Genomic DNA, 15,589 nt, shown 5'->3' on the forward strand with positions numbered 1-15,589 from the left:
CGGTGACGGGCTCCTCAACTACAGGAGTCTTTGCATTTGACTCTATACTGCCTTTATCACAAGTCCGTTTGTGCTTTGCTTCCATTACTCAACCTCTTTCTGCCACCATCAACCCACTGGTGGCTAAGACAACTCTAACTCCCCTGTTATCAGTTCACCTGTCATTACCCAACCGAGTACAGATTATCTGGATTTTCCAACGGGGAAGTCCAAATTCAGAATTTTGATTTGAGCTCATGGGTGACTCTGAACCTATACAAGAGGATAAGGAAATACAGTGAGAATCCTCCTGTGGTAATTATTGTGAGCACGCACTGTGTCCAGAGTCACGACGGGTACTGTCAGAGATGCTATTTTGTTACTGAAACGCTAAGCTGATGTCCCCCTCTACCCTCTCTGATTACCCTGAAAATTGTATTTGTACGGACCTCTGGTCACCTTGTTTCATTTTTTCGTACTCCTGCCCTGATGTCTCACCGTAATAGGGTTTGCACCAACCGTGACAATCCTCCAGTGTCTCTCCAAATGCCTATTTATCCGTGGATCCAGGTATTGAGTGACAATGGGGAGTTTGCCATTGAGATCAGAATCTGATTCCTAGCTCACCTGAGGCCCACACCGATGTTCAAGAATCCAAAGCATGACAGTTGGTATGCAGTAAGAACGACAAAGATGTGCATTTATATGGTGCCTTTCACGCACGGTCATCAGATATCCCAAAGCACTTTACGGCCAATGAAATGCTTTTCTAGCATGGCCCCTGTTGCAAGAAATGAATCAGCCAATTTACACACAGCAAGATCCCACAAACCTTAGCATGGTAATGACAAGATCATCTGTTTATAATTCATATTGTGTTTTTCGGGACCTCAGGATGGTTCAAAGCATTTTCCAGCCAGGGAAATACTGAGACTGTTTTAACATAATGAACACAGCAGCCAAGGTGTGATGGGGGATTAATCTCTTGCCAAGATTCCACAACCACAACTGAAGGCCTGGGTGCTCCGACCATTCACTGTTGCCAGCGAGAACGGAGAATCTAGCACTCAGCCAAATCTCCATTCGCTGCAGCGGGACTGGAGAATCCCAGCCGCGGATGAGGCCGGAGAATCTCGGCTGAAATAAACGACTATTTTACTGGGGAATTGACCAGAGTGTTCGAGAGAATCCCCTTAGCTGTTCCCCCTAATGATACTGTGGGATATTTTGCATTTACCTAAGAGGGCAGTGGCAGCTTCAGTTCAACACCCCATCTAAAAGACAATACAGTGCCCATGAAGTGTCAGCCTTAGATTGTGTGGTCAAGTCTCTATTGGCGGCCTTCCTGACTTGAAGGTGAGACTGTGACCAGCTGAGCCACAGCTGAAACCTGAGGCAGTTTAAGGTGTTAGGGGGTGAGTGTGACAATTGTCATTTGAGTAGTGAACATATGGTTATTTGGTTTAAAAATGACTTGCTAGTGATCCATTACAATGCAAGATTTATGAGAAATTTATGTGTTGCTCTGTTCTTGGTAGAGTTGTTCTGATGTCACAAGTGCAGTCAGCTCACATCACCAACCGAATGCCACGTTTTCCTCGCCAAATTAAAGCAAGCGAAATGTATTTTGAGCTGAAGTTACTCTGTTTGGGATCAGCGTCCTTTTCACTCTTGTCGATATTCCCAAGGAACAAATTATTGAATTGCTTTTCCAATCCAGCTCCCACACCTGCTGTCGTGATTTATACTTTTCATTCCTGGGGTGTGGCTGAAGCTGGCACGGTCAGCATCTAATATTGCCCATTTCTAATTGCCCTTCACGGTGGCAGCACAGTGGTTAGCACTGCCGCCTCACAGTGCCAGGGACCCGGGTTCGATTCCCGGCTTGGGTCACTAACTGTGCTGAGTCTGCACATTCCCCCCGTGTCTGTGTGGGTTTCCTCCGGGTGTTCCTGGTTTCCTCTCACAGTCCGAAAAACGTGCTGGTTAGGTGGATTGGTGTGCTAAATTCTCCCTTAGTGTACCCGAACAGGCGCCCGAGTGTGGCCACTAGGGGATTTTCACAGTAACTTCATTGCAGTGTTAATGTAAGCCTACTTGTGACACTAATATATAAACTTTAAAGAAAGGTGATTAAAAAGATCACATGAAGAACTTCAGGTCAGCAAATACTCAAGGATTGCAAACATTGCAACCCCATTCTGGGGAAATGTGGCATTTTATTGTCTTTTCCTCTGAAAAGTCTCTTTACTTTGGCTGCTGGTCACTCGCACTGCTGGTCACTGATGCCCCCAGTCACTGCCACCCGCTGGTCACTGCCACCCGCTGGTCACTGCTATCCACTAGTCACTGGTGCTTGCTAATCACTAGTGCTCGCGAGTCATTACCACCTGTCAGTCACAAGTAATTTTTACTTACACAACGCAAGACAACATGAACTGAGGTGAGAGTTTTTATTTATTTTTCTTTTGTGTTGAGTGACATTATTGTAAAGACATTTTCCAATAGGTGTGTTTCCTCTCTCTGTTGAAAGTCTCTGTTCTATGTTCTCTTATCACTCTGCATTATCTCATTTCAGAACCACTAATAATGTGGAACAAGCTGAAAGCTGTTTCAGTCAGAGTCATCCTTGCCTGAATCAGACTCCCTCCCTTTAATGAGCCAGTGGGTGCTGTTCGTATTTTGTTGTTCTCCAAATGGAAGTTAGCAACTTCCAGTCACCATCTACCACACTCAGAGCAACTTAAAACAAACGTATCTAAAGTAATGTCAGTATGCATTACAATGCAGTGGAGTGCACTGTTCATACTTTCAACCCTTGACTGGTTACTGAATACAACAAAATTCAATATTATAATCAATTTATAACTTTCTTTTTTGAACGAACAGTGAAAGTTGAAGAAAATACGGTCTGCCATTCTGTTTTTCCTTTTCTGTTCAATCAGTGGCACAGTGGTTAGCACTGCTGCCTCACAGCGCCAGGGACCCGGGTTCAATTCCCGGCTTGGGTCACTGTCCGTGTGGAGTCTGCACGTTCTCCCCATGTCTGCGTGGGTTTTCCTCCGGGTGCTCCGGTTTCCTCTCACAGTCTGAAAGACGTGCTGGTTAGGTGCATTGGCCATGTGAAATTCTCCCTCAGTGTACCCGACCAGGTGCCCGAGTGTGGCGACTAGGGGATTTTCACAGTGACTTCATTAATGTAAGCAACCTTATTGCAGAGGTTTGATTTGGGAGACATTAAACTTTACAGATTTCCTGTGAGAATCATGTAGCTATTCCAGATTTATTAACTTCATCCGTCGTGGGAGAATTCACAAAATCATACCGAGATTGTAGCTCTGTCGGCCCTTTGAAAGAGGCATCTCGTTTGTCCAATTGCCCATAATGTGTCTCCATAACTATTTCCTTTTCAATCATATATCCAATTCCCTACTAACTTTTCAATTGAATTTGCTTCCATTGTGCGGTGCACCCCAGATTATAGCTATTCATTGTGTATCGGAAACTCTCTGTCCCTGCCCTCTGTTCTTTTGCCAGATAAAGCATAAGGATAAAAATTGATTTCAATCTTGATCAATCGCTATGGTGCCTCGCAGTCAGCGAGCTTCTTTTGGCTATTTTCCTTACAGATTTCAATTTCTGTGTTTGTGCAAAAAATGCCATTGCAGCTCGTTACCCAGTGTTTCTTTGCCATAAGAACATCCGAAATAGAAGCAGGAGTCGGCCCTATAGCCCCTTGAGCCTGTTTCGCCATTCAATGGGTTTCTGGCTGGTCTACTCGCTCAACTCCACTTTCCTGCCCTATCCCCCATCACTTGATTTCCTTAATGTCCCTAACTCTCTGATTCCAATGCTCTCGATTTGGAGATGCTGGCGTTGGATTGGGGTAAGCACAGTAAGAAGTCTCACAACACCAGGTTAAAGTCCAACGGGTTTATTTGGTAGCAAAAGCCACTAGCTTTCGGAGCGCTGCTCCTTCACCTGTTTGTGAACAGAACTCCCACTCACCTGATGAAGGAGCAGCGCTCCGAAAGCTAGTGGCTTGTGCTACCAAATAAACCCGTTGGACTTTAACCTGGTGTTGTGAGACTTTTCCAATGCTCTCCTCAGGCTCTCACTCCCTCTGGCACGATGGTGTCATGGGTGTCGGCAGCTGTTCAGTGCTCACAGCTGACCTGGGTGGCCTCAGCGATGGCCTAGTGGTATTATCGCTCAACGATTAATCTATAAACTCAGCTAATGTTCTTGGGACCTGGGTTCAAATCCTGCCACAGCAGCTGGTGGAATTTGAATTCAATAAAAAAAATCTGAAATTAAGAATCTACCGATGACCATGAAACCATTGTCGGGAAAACCCATCTGGTTCACTAATGTCCTTTAGGGAAGGAAATCTGCCGTCCTTACCTGGTCTGGCCTACACGTGACTCCAGAGCCACAGCAATGTGGTTAACTTTCAATTGCCCTCCAAGGGCAACTTAGGGATGGGCAACAAAGGCTGGCCAGCTAGCAATGCCCATGTCCCGTGAATGGATTTATAAAAAGCTATTCGGTCTTGGAAGGCATTGCCCATCATGTCCGCAGCCACGCCCCTTTTCCTGCCAGATGCCATTGGAAAATAATCAATCCCAAATGTTGACCTCCCATTCCCACTTGCCCACCGCCCTGCCTGAGCCCAAGGTACTGAGGCCAGATGTGACTTCTTAATTCCCCGGCCACGACTAGCTAACTTCAGCAGAGACGAAGGGCCAGGTTTTCCTGTTTTGTGGGTGTAGAGCATTTACTACCAAGAGCCCTACTTTCCTCTACTATACTTTCGGAATTTATGTATCGAGGTAAGTCAGCATTGTGCAGCAAAACAAAGACTAATGTATTGAGTGTAAGATCAGGCCAAGCCACTTGACTGAAAATAGCACTAACACTGCAGATAGTAAATAGTCCTTTCACAGCGTCCGTCAGATCCCATTACTCTTCTTCCATTTCTGAGGAAAATCCTATGCTCTGTTATTCTAATTTCTTCATGGATGTAGTTATCACCCCAACAGCACAACTCTTGTCTCTGAGACTTATGGCCTCACTGTTGTCACACCTCAATGATGTTGTCAACTTGTTGTCAGCATAAAACAGACGGCCATTTTGAAATGAGCAACCATTTTGTAACACATGCCCGTCAATGATGGGTGAGGTGGCACATTTAATGCTCAAAATGTATAATATCGAAAAAGTGCCATTTGGTTTTGAAAGGATAAAAATGCTGGCATTTGTCAATCTGAGAATTTGCCTTCTAAATATATTTGTTGAATACTTTTTCGAGATCAAACATCGCCTATCAAAGTTAGCATGACAGTGGCACTGTCCTTGTGAATATATTAATTACGAGAGAGAAATCTGCACCCGGTTATGTGTTATTACTATGGCGTTGTGTTCGATTGGAGTTATAGGCTTTACTTTACTGGATATTGTCGCTGAATTTGAAAGGCATTCTGTGACAGTGAGATTGCTCAGCGGATGAGGTTTGATCTGTTTAATCTGTTTATTCTACTCTTACCAGCTGTGTGTCAACATGGATGTAAGCATGGCAAGTGTGTGGGACCAAACAGGTGCAAGTGCTACCCAGGGTACGTCGGCAAAACATGTAACCAAGGTAAGAACGAGAAACCAAGTTGTGCCAGTCAGAAACAAATGGTGCTGTCCAACATCGAAGGGTTTTCTTATCTGAGTGAACACTTGTTACGTCTTGATCGATTAATCAGAAAAGAACAGACAGAAATGGCCTGCCGCTGTAAGGCAGCAGTGCTAACCAGAGTGCCACCGTGCTACAGTGGTTAGCACTGCTGCCTCATGGCGCCAGTGACCTGGGTTCGATTCCCAGCTTGGGTCACTGTCTGTGTGGAGTCTGCACGTTTTCCCCGTGTTTGCGTGGGTTTCCTCCGGGTGCTCTGGTTTCTTCCCACAGTCCAAAAATAGTGGTTTAGGTTGATTGGCCATGCTAATTTGCTTCTTAGTGTCCCAAAGATGTATAGATTAGGGGGATTAGCCATGTGAAATATGTGGGATTACAGGGATAGGGTAGGGGAGAGGGCCTAGGTAAATCGATGCAGACTCGATGGGCCAAATGGCCTCTTCTGCACTGTAGGGATTCTATGATTCTAAGAGGAACTGCGGTTCAGAAGTATTTAATTGACTTTCAAGCACTTTGGGATCCTGAGGATGGGAAAGGTGCTATAAAAATGTATGTCTTTTTGTAGTTGAATCCATTAAAAAAAAGACTTTACCATAATTCTTCATCCTCCCTGCTTCAATTCATAGACGCATGGTGTTTTGATACCAGGCCATGTATCATTTTCCTGACAAGTCATAACCTGGACTAACAATACATTTTCTCAGACTACTTAAATCAGAGAAGTTTAAGGATAAACATTTACTTGCCACTCTGAGGTGGAATTGTCATCATAATTCCCTGGGGCTGTCTCTTTGATTTTTGCATTGACATCCTGTCTAATCCTGAGGGATGAATCGGGGGGGGGGGGGGGGGGGGGGGGGGGAGGGGGAGGGAGCGGGTGGGGGGAGTGGGGGGTGGGCAGCAGTATAGTGGGTATATCACTCAGCTACTACTCCAGATACCAGGCAGATCCACTGCGGGCATGGATTCAAATTCCACCATGATAGTTGGTGGAATTTAAGTGCAATCAATTGGTTAATGATGACCATGAAACCATCACCGATTATCGTAAAAACCCATCTGGTTCACGAATGTCCTTTAGGGAAGGACCTGGTCTGGCCTACATGTGACTTCAGAGCTACAGCAATGTGGTTGATTCTTAACTGAAGAAACCATAGAAAGGTTACGGTGCAGAAAGAGGCCATTCAGCCCATCATGTCAGCACCAGCCAAAAAATAGGAAAAAAGAAACTAGTTGCTCATTTTAATACCACTTTCCAGAAGCTGGTCCATAGCCTTTCAGGTTCTAGCACTTCAGATGCAGATCCAGGTACCTTATAAATGAGTTGTTTCAGCTTCCACCGCCAACATTGTATACAACCAACTGGTTGTATCACAGTTTGGTATGGCCCCTACTCTGCCCAAGACCGCAAGAAACTACAAAAGGTCGTGAATGTAGCCCAGTCTATCACGCAAACCAATGTCCCATCCATTGACTCTGTCTACACTTCCCGCTGCCTTGGCAAAGCAGCCAGCATAATTAAGGACCCCACGCACCCCGGACATTCTCTCTTTCACCTTCTTCCTTCGGGAAAAAGATACAAAAGTCTGAGGTCATGTACCACGACTCAATAACAGCTTCTTCCCTGCTGCTGTCAGACTTTTGAATGGACTTACCTTGCATTAAGTTGATCTTTCTCTACACCCTAGCTATGACTGTAACCCTACATTCTGCACTCTCTCGTTTACTTCTCTATGAACGGTATGCTTTGTCTGTATAGTGTGCAAGAAACAATACTTTTCACTGTATGTTAATCATAGAATCATAGAAACCCTACAGTGCAGAAGGAGGCCATTCGGCCCATCGAGTCTGCACCGACCACAATCCCACCCAGGTCCTACCCCCACATATTTTACCCACTAATCCCTCTAACCTACGCATCCCAGGACTCTAAGGGGCAATTTTTTTTAACCAGGCCAATTAACCTAACCCGCACATCTTTGGACTGTGGGAGGAAACCGGAGCACCCGGAAGAAACCCACGCAGACACGAGGAGAATGTGCAAACTCCACACAGACAGTGACCCGAGCCGGGAATCGAACCCAGGACCCTGGAGCTGTGAAGCAGCAGTGCTAACCACTGTGCTACTGTGCCGCCCTGTTAATACACATGTTAATACATGTGACAATAATAAATCAAATCAAACATAGGCAGTGAGTTCCATACACCCACCACCCTCTGGGTGAAAATGTCATTCCTCGTGCCACCTCTAATCCTTCTACCAATCCTCAGCTAGGGGGAAATAAGTCTTTCCTGTCTACCCTGTCTGGGCCCCTCATAATTTTGTACATCTCAATTAGGTCACCGTGGGTGGCCCGATGGCACAGTGGTTAGCACTGCTGCCTCACAGCGCCAGGGACCCGGGTTTTATTCCCGGCTTGGGTCACTGTCTGCGTGGAGTTTGCACATTCTCCCCGTGTCTGCGTGGGTTTCCTCCGGGTGCTCCGGTTTCCTCCCACATTCTGAAAGACGTGCTGGTTAGGTGTACTGGCCCTAACAGGCAGCGGAGTGTGGCGACTTGGGGAATTTCACAGTAACTTCACTGCAGTGTTAATGTAAGCCTTACTTGTGACGAATAAATAAACTTTAACTTAGCCTCTCTGATCTAAGGAAAACTGCCCTCTGAAATCGCCGAGCAAGCCACTCAATTCAAGGGCAATTAGGGACTGGCAACAAATGCTGGCCCAGCCAGCGACACCTACATCCCATGAATGAATACATCTTTGAAAAAACTACATGCTCTGGCTCTAGTGCTTTTATTTTCCATGCTAACTTTCTTGAGCTTGGATAATGCAGGTTGAAATCTTTTATCCTGGAGATTAAACACTCCAGATTCTTTGATGGGTTCTGGTTCTGTTCCCGTCTGGCGATGCTAATAGCTTCAGTTGGGACGCATAAGGTTGACTTCTTCCAAAACCCAAAGTGGATTTGAGACTCAGCGAGAAAAGCCAGACTTGCTGGTCTGATGAATGAAGACAGGGCCACCTGAGACTTAACCTCTGTCCAATGGAGAAATGAGCTGTTTATTCACAACCTCCTCCCCCACTGCTATAAAACCACAAATGAGGCCTACTTTGTTAAGTAGGTAATAAGGAAATAGTGCAGCCTGTCATGGATTTTAACCCCAAGTTTAAGCTCAATTCGTTTTGCGAGCAGCTAATTTGCTAAAAGCCCTAGCAAGTGCACTCCGCCGATAGATGGGCTCATTTGACTGTATTGTTTATTTTTCAAAAAGGAAGCAACCAGGAAACTGGATGGGGCAATGGGATGGATAACCTTTCACCTTTTGTCATCTGGGTTCAGACCCAACTGTCAGCCCGATGGGTTGAGATGAAAATCTCCTTTAACTGTTAGAGATCTGCCCGGCGATGGAAGATTAGAATAGTTTTCCTCAGTTGAGGTAAATTTGAGGTTCTGTAGTGACAAAGATTCATTCACACCCTAGGCCTGCCACCATCTTATCTCTGGTTGAATCGATTCCAAAGATGTGCAGGTTAGGTTGATTGGCCATGCTAAATTGTCCCTTAGTGCCCCGGGATGTCTATGTTAGAGGGATTGGTGGGGTGTGGGGTTTCGGGGATAGGGCCTGGGTGGGATTGTTTCCGGTACAGACTCGATGGGCCACACGGCCTTCTTAGGGATTCTATTCAGTGGTTTCCCTCAATAAAAGAAGTCAGAAACCGAGTTTTATAAATAGAGACGAGGTAAAGAATTAATGATAAATGTGTACAAAACGTTGGTTTGACTACAGGTAGATCACAGAATGGCACATTGTGGCGATGATATTTAACCCTTAGAGAGTGTTCAGTGTAAGCTGACAAAAGGAGATAACTGAAAAAAGGTTGAGTCAGCGAGGAATTGTGACCAATTTAGAATAGTCACTGAGTGCGAGGGACAGAATTAGGAGAAAATATTTGAAGCAGATGAGGAAACTATATGCTGAGGAGAGAGTAGGGTGCTGGGATTCATTCACTAACAAACAGCCAGCATGGACACAATGGGTCAAATGGCTTCCTTGTATGCTGAGAGCTATGGTTCTAATTCTAACTGGCTGCTATGGGAATAGGTAAACAGCATGGTGGCACAGTGGTTAGCACTGCTGCCTCACAGCTCCAGGGACTCGGGTTCAATGGGAGGCGATGGCCTGGTGGTATTATCGCTAGGCTATTAATCCGGAAACTCAAATAATGTTCTTGGGACCTGGGTTCGAATCCCGCCACTCCAGATGGTAGAATTTGAATTCAATAAAAATTATCTGGAATTAAGAATCTGCTGATGACCATGAAACCATTCTCAATCATCGGAAAAACCGATCTGGTTCATGAATGTCCTTTTGGGGAAGGAAATCTGCCGCCCTTACCTGGTCTGGCCTACATGTGACTCCAGAGCCACAGCAACATGGTTGACTCTCAGCTGCCCTCTGAAATAGCCTAGCAAGCAACTCAGTTCAAGGGCAACTAGGAATGGGCAATAAATGCTGGCCAACCAGTGACGCCCATGTCCCACAAATGAATAAAGAAAAATACCTGGGTTGGGTCACTGTCTGTGCAGAGTCTGCACTTTCTCCTCATGTCTATGTGGGTTTCTTCTGGGTGCTCCGGTTTCCTCCCACAGTCCGAAAGACGTGTTGGTTAGTTGCATTGGCCATGCTAAATTCTCCCTCAGTGTACCCGAACAGATGCCAGAGTGTGGCGATTAGGGGAGTTTCGCAGTAACTTCATTGCAGTGTTAATGTCAGCCTACTTGCGACACTACTAAATAAACTTTAAAAAAGTGTTGCTCTAGTGCAATTAGTTTTAGGGGAGAGACACTGGGGGTGACATTGGTTTATAATGGAAAATTAGATGGGCTAGAACTCGGATTGCTGAGTCACTGTCATCTGTTTTGTACTATCTTCCAAGACTAATTTCACTCCCACCCACCCCTGTTGCACTGGCAGTGTGGAGGAAGGTTTACTCTGTTACTAACAAGCCTGCGTCTAACCTAGGGGGGTCTCAATGGGTGTGTGAATAAAGAAAGTTCTCCATTCCTCAGAGTTGACATTCCAACCCTAAATGAGCAGAAATTTTAGCAACACACCAAGGATTCCTTTCTTACTCATGTTCCTGCCTTTGTAGCACCTTCAGTATAAAAATGAATTAATTCCTGTTCGTTGCAGATTTCACGACTGCCGATTAGAACTCGTCTCTCTGAATACGATAGTTATTGATTGGCGCTAACTCTGATTCAAGGTTGATCTGAGCTAAAGATGTTGTAAACTGTGTAATGAGCTAATTCGGATGGGCAAATCCACATGATAGAACCAAATAGGGGAAAAGCACCAATGGCAGTGTTAACACAAAACCTAAACAGAATGTCCAGCTTGTTTAGTCTTCCTGTAATCTGTGCTCCTTTTGTGTATGTAGGGGACTGTGAGAAGAGCAGAACTCCCCACTTTTCACAAAATGAAATATCAAGAGGCCACGGAGATCATCCTTCATGTTTAATAAGTAAATGGAAAGGAAGAACATTTTGATCAGGAGTCAAATCAGCAGCTTGTACATTTTTGTAGGCATAGTTTAAAGTTTATTTATTTATTCATCACAAGTAGGCTTACATTAACACTGCCATGAAGTTACTATGAAAACCCCCTAGTCGCCACACTCCGGTGCCTGTTTGGGTAACACTGAGGGAGAATTTAGCACGACCAATGCACCTAACCAGCACGTCTTTCGGACTGTGGGAGGAAACTGGAGCACCCGGAGGAAACCCATGCAGACATGGGGAGAACGTGCAGACTCTGCACTGACAGTGGCCCAAGATGTGAATTGAGCCTGGGTCTCTGGCGCTGTGAGGCAGCAGTGCTAATCTCTGTGCCGCCCATTATGCCACTTGATTAGCAACCTTAGATCACGGGTTCAAATCCCACAATAGCAAATGCACCCTGATCTAGATAAATGCATGTATACCAGCATAGATCACTTGGATTGACTGTTTCTGTGCTACACATTCTGTGTCATTCTGTGTATTCCTGGTGGCCATTTTGGATTTACTGATCTATCGGTTGTTGAGTTAATAAGAAGACATAATATGAAGAATAACAGAGCGATATTGCCAATACTGAGTCATCCGTAGCCAGATTTATAACCAAAGCTCACCTTTAAGTTCCTTCATTTGGTCCTCACTCCTAAATCCATCCTTACCCCTTCAGAACTGGTTACAGTTCAACTTCAGTCATCATTATAAACCTGCCTGCTGTGTGAATGGAGAAGGTCATCTGTGACCGAATAACAGAGTTTATCATAGAATCTCCACAGTGCTGAAAGAGGCCATTTGGCCCATCGAGCCTGCACCAACAACTTTCCCACCCAGACTCTATCCCCATGTATTTACCCTGCTAATCTCCCTGACATTAAGGAGCAATTGAGTGCGGCCAATCAACCTAACCCGCACACCTTTGGACTAGTTTATGTGAAGTATGCTGGGGTTGACAAGGTGCCTTAATATAAATGTCTCTTCAATGTCCCAAATATTGTACATGCCCCAGAACCATATAGATTCACCAGGTTGAAACCTGAGATGAGATGGGTTGACCTGTGAGGGGAAATTGAATGGATTGAGCTGATGTTCACTGAAGTTTAGAAGAATGAGAGGTGATATCATTGAAATATGTAAACTTCCCTTGCTCAGATTTATAGAATTCTTGGAGGGCTTGACAGGGTAGATGTTGAGAGGTTGTTTTCACTGGTTGGAGAATCCAGCAATATGGGCTATAGTCTCAGGATAAGGACCATTTAGAATTGTGTTGGGGAGAAATTTCTTCATCTAGAGGGTTGAATGTTTTTGGAATTCTTTTCCTATGGGGCTGTTTATGGTCAGTTGTTGAGTATATTGAAGACTGAAATCATTGGATTTTTAGGCACTATGGGATTCAAGGGATAGGGCAATTGGGCAGGGAAATGGAGTTGAGGTATAAGATCAGCCATGATCTTACTGAATAGCGGAGCAGGTTTGACAGGCTTACTCCTGCTCCTATTTCCTACATTCAAACATCAAACCTGAAGGTCTTGTGGTGCAGTGGGTTTGAGCCTGAAGCTTCAGGTTCGAGTCCCACCCCAGGCCTTGATGTCTGAGGAAAATGCACTCGTAACGCGGACAAACAGGTTGAGACCTGCAAATCCTTCCAAGCATGCCAATGGCTGGCGTTAAGAGCAGGAGAGACTCCTCATCATACAAAAGTCTGAGGTCACGTACTAACTGACTCAAGAACAGCTTCTTCCCTGCTGCCATCAGACTTTTGAATGGACCTACCTCGCACAAAGTGGATCTTTCTCTACACCTAGTTATGACTGTAACACTACATTCTGCACCCTCCCCTTTCCTTCTCTATGAACGAAATGCCTTGTCTGTATAGCGCGCAAGAAACAATACTTTTCACTGTATAATAATAATAAATCAAATCAGAGCTTGATGCGAAGTGCCCCCCCCCTCCTCATGCCCCTGGAGACAGACTAGTGACCTGTTCCGGGAATTATTAGCTATGGAAACAGATGAAAGCCTGCCTTACTGCGTCACTAGGTGCGGGAAGAGAATTGGAAATGGAAACACCAAACCCAAGGTCCAAACTTTCAACCTAGACGCACTCTCAGAGTGAGGGGCAGAATAGTGAAGCAATTTGAAATGCTAATATGTTTCAGCTGAGAGTCCCAATACTGCGGCAGGCTTACCCTGCGCGAATTAAAGGGATGATTTTACATTGGCATTAACCATGCGTTTATTTTTCGGAACAGATTTTAATGAGTGTGGGTTGCAGCCACGACCATGCAGGCATCGGTGTATGAATACATACGGCAGCTACAAGTGCTACTGTCTGAATGGCTACATGCTCATGACTGATGGCTCATGCGCAAGTAAGTGGTTCACTTTCAGTTGCTTAACATGACACCGTATCCGTCCCTTACTGTAGATAATACGAACAGGAATAGAGGTGGTGAATGCAATAATGTGGTGGTTTCTTTCCAAGGGTTATTGTCATCTGTTCAGTGCTTATTGCTACTGAATATAATGAGTAATTGCAATAGAATCTTCCACTACTGTCCTATATAACAGTGACTACACCTGAAAAGTCCTTAATTAGCTATAAAGTATGATGTGGAGATGCTGGCGTTGGACTGGGGTGGGCACCGTAAGAAGTCTCACAACACCAGGTTAAAGTCCAACAGGTTTATTTGGTAGCACGAGCATTCGGAGCGCTGCTCCTTCCTAAAGTGAGCGGAGAGTTGGGTTCACAAACACGGCATATATAGACAGAGACGCAATTGCAAGATAATGGTTGGAATGCGATTCCTTACAAGTAATCAAGTCTTTATATGTACAGACAATGCGAGTGGAGAGAGGGATAATCGTAGGTTAAAGAGGTGTGAATTGTCCCAAGCCAGGACAGTTAGTAGGATTTTGCAAGCCCAGGCCAAATGGTGGGGGTTACATGTAGTGTGTTGCTATAAAGCAGTTTGGGATGTCCTGACGTCATGAAAGGCGCTTCATACGAACCTGTCTTTCTTTTCTTTCCGCGGGCTGCTCAGGCACTGTTGGCTTGGTCCCGGTCTCTATGAAGCAGCTGGACTTAGTCGCTTCAAGCTCAACAAATTCCAGCCTGGTTGTCCACGTCAAAGCTGCGACTGGGTCCATCGTCAGCCTGACTCTGACATGAATAAAGGTGGCCTTTCCTTGACCAAACAACACACTTTATACCAAGTGTACTGTGGGGGTGGGGAGGTGGAGGGTGACTTTGGACCGAGTGGTTTGCTAGGCCATTTCAGAGGCACTTAAGAGTCAAACGCAAGTGTGTAACACAGGGTGAAGACAGATGTTTTCAATTATGCTTTTAGCTGGTCCGTATAGACCTCTTCTGGTGGTGAAAGGAATACATTCAAGGAATGTATTCAGCGCCACACAATGCAAATAACCACTCCAAATGCCAACACTGGTCCTAAACCACTGGCCCGCTGATCAGGCCAATGACAGACCCATCCAGCTTTGCACTCCTTGTGGCAAACACGGCAACGCTAAAATCCTGTTTGTTTCTGGGGCTTTGGGGTATATTCAATTCCCTTTGAGGCTCCAGCCTGTCGATAGAGGCTGGAGCCTGGCTCGGGTTCGTACAGAGACTTGCAGGTCTCAGCCACAGCTAGCTGCGGGGGCTGCTGCATTTGACCTTGACTTCCCCAGTCAATAGAGAAGGGGAAACTGGCCAGGATTACTGCTTCTGGTCACTGCTCGGAGATTCCAACAGGAAGCTGTACTGGGAGGAGATATGAGAAAAAGCAGCAAGTGCTGGGAATACTCAGCAGGTTAGGCAGAACTATGAAGGGATTAACAGTTTAAAGTTTAAACAGAGTTAGAGCGGAATTTCCCCGAACCATTGAAAGATCCTGTCAGTGGGAGAGGCCGGAAAACGCCAGCCAATGACCTTTTGCAGAACTGGAAAAGAGTTTGCAATTTAACAGTTTATGAGCAAGTATTTTTTAAATTTGTTCCGGGATGTGGGTGACGCTGGCTGGGCCAGCATTTATTGCTCATCCCTAATTGCCCTTGAATTGAGTGGTTTGTTAGACCATTCCAGAGGGCATTTAAGAGTCAACCACATTGCTGTGGCTCTGGAATCACATGTAGGCCAGACCAGGTAAGGACGGCAGATTTCCTTCCCTAAAGGATATTAGTGAACCAGATGGGTTTTTCTGACAATCGACAATGGCGTCATGGCCATTCTTAATTCCAGATATTTTTATTGAATTCAAATTCTACCAGCTGCCGTGGTGGGATTCGAACCCAGGCCCATAAAACATTATCTGAGTTTCCAGATTTATAGTCTAGCGATAATACCTCTAGGCCATCGCCTCCCCGTCAAACCTG

The 15,589-nt window shown here is 45.3% G+C and overlaps 1 protein-coding gene across 5 annotated transcripts in view; it reads left to right on the forward strand.

Moving 5' to 3' along the window:
- npnta (nephronectin a) overlaps nt 1–15,589 on the forward strand; it is a 76,486-nt gene that overhangs the window by 21,160 nt on the left and 39,737 nt on the right. For 3 of the 5 annotated variants that reach the window (XM_078209286.1, XM_078209268.1, XM_078209277.1), the window contains 2 exons: nt 5,528–5,620; nt 13,468–13,587. In XM_078209286.1, coding sequence (XP_078065412.1) covers nt 5,528–5,620; nt 13,468–13,587 — 213 coding nt within the window. The remainder of the gene's footprint in view (nt 1–5,527; nt 5,621–13,467; nt 13,588–15,589) is intronic. The other 2 variants (XM_078209305.1, XM_078209295.1) reach the window with 1 other exon arrangement.

This window comes from Mustelus asterias, chromosome 1 (assembly GCF_964213995.1).
Source record: "Mustelus asterias chromosome 1, sMusAst1.hap1.1, whole genome shotgun sequence".
Classification (NCBI taxonomy): Eukaryota; Metazoa; Chordata; class Chondrichthyes; order Carcharhiniformes; family Triakidae; genus Mustelus; species Mustelus asterias.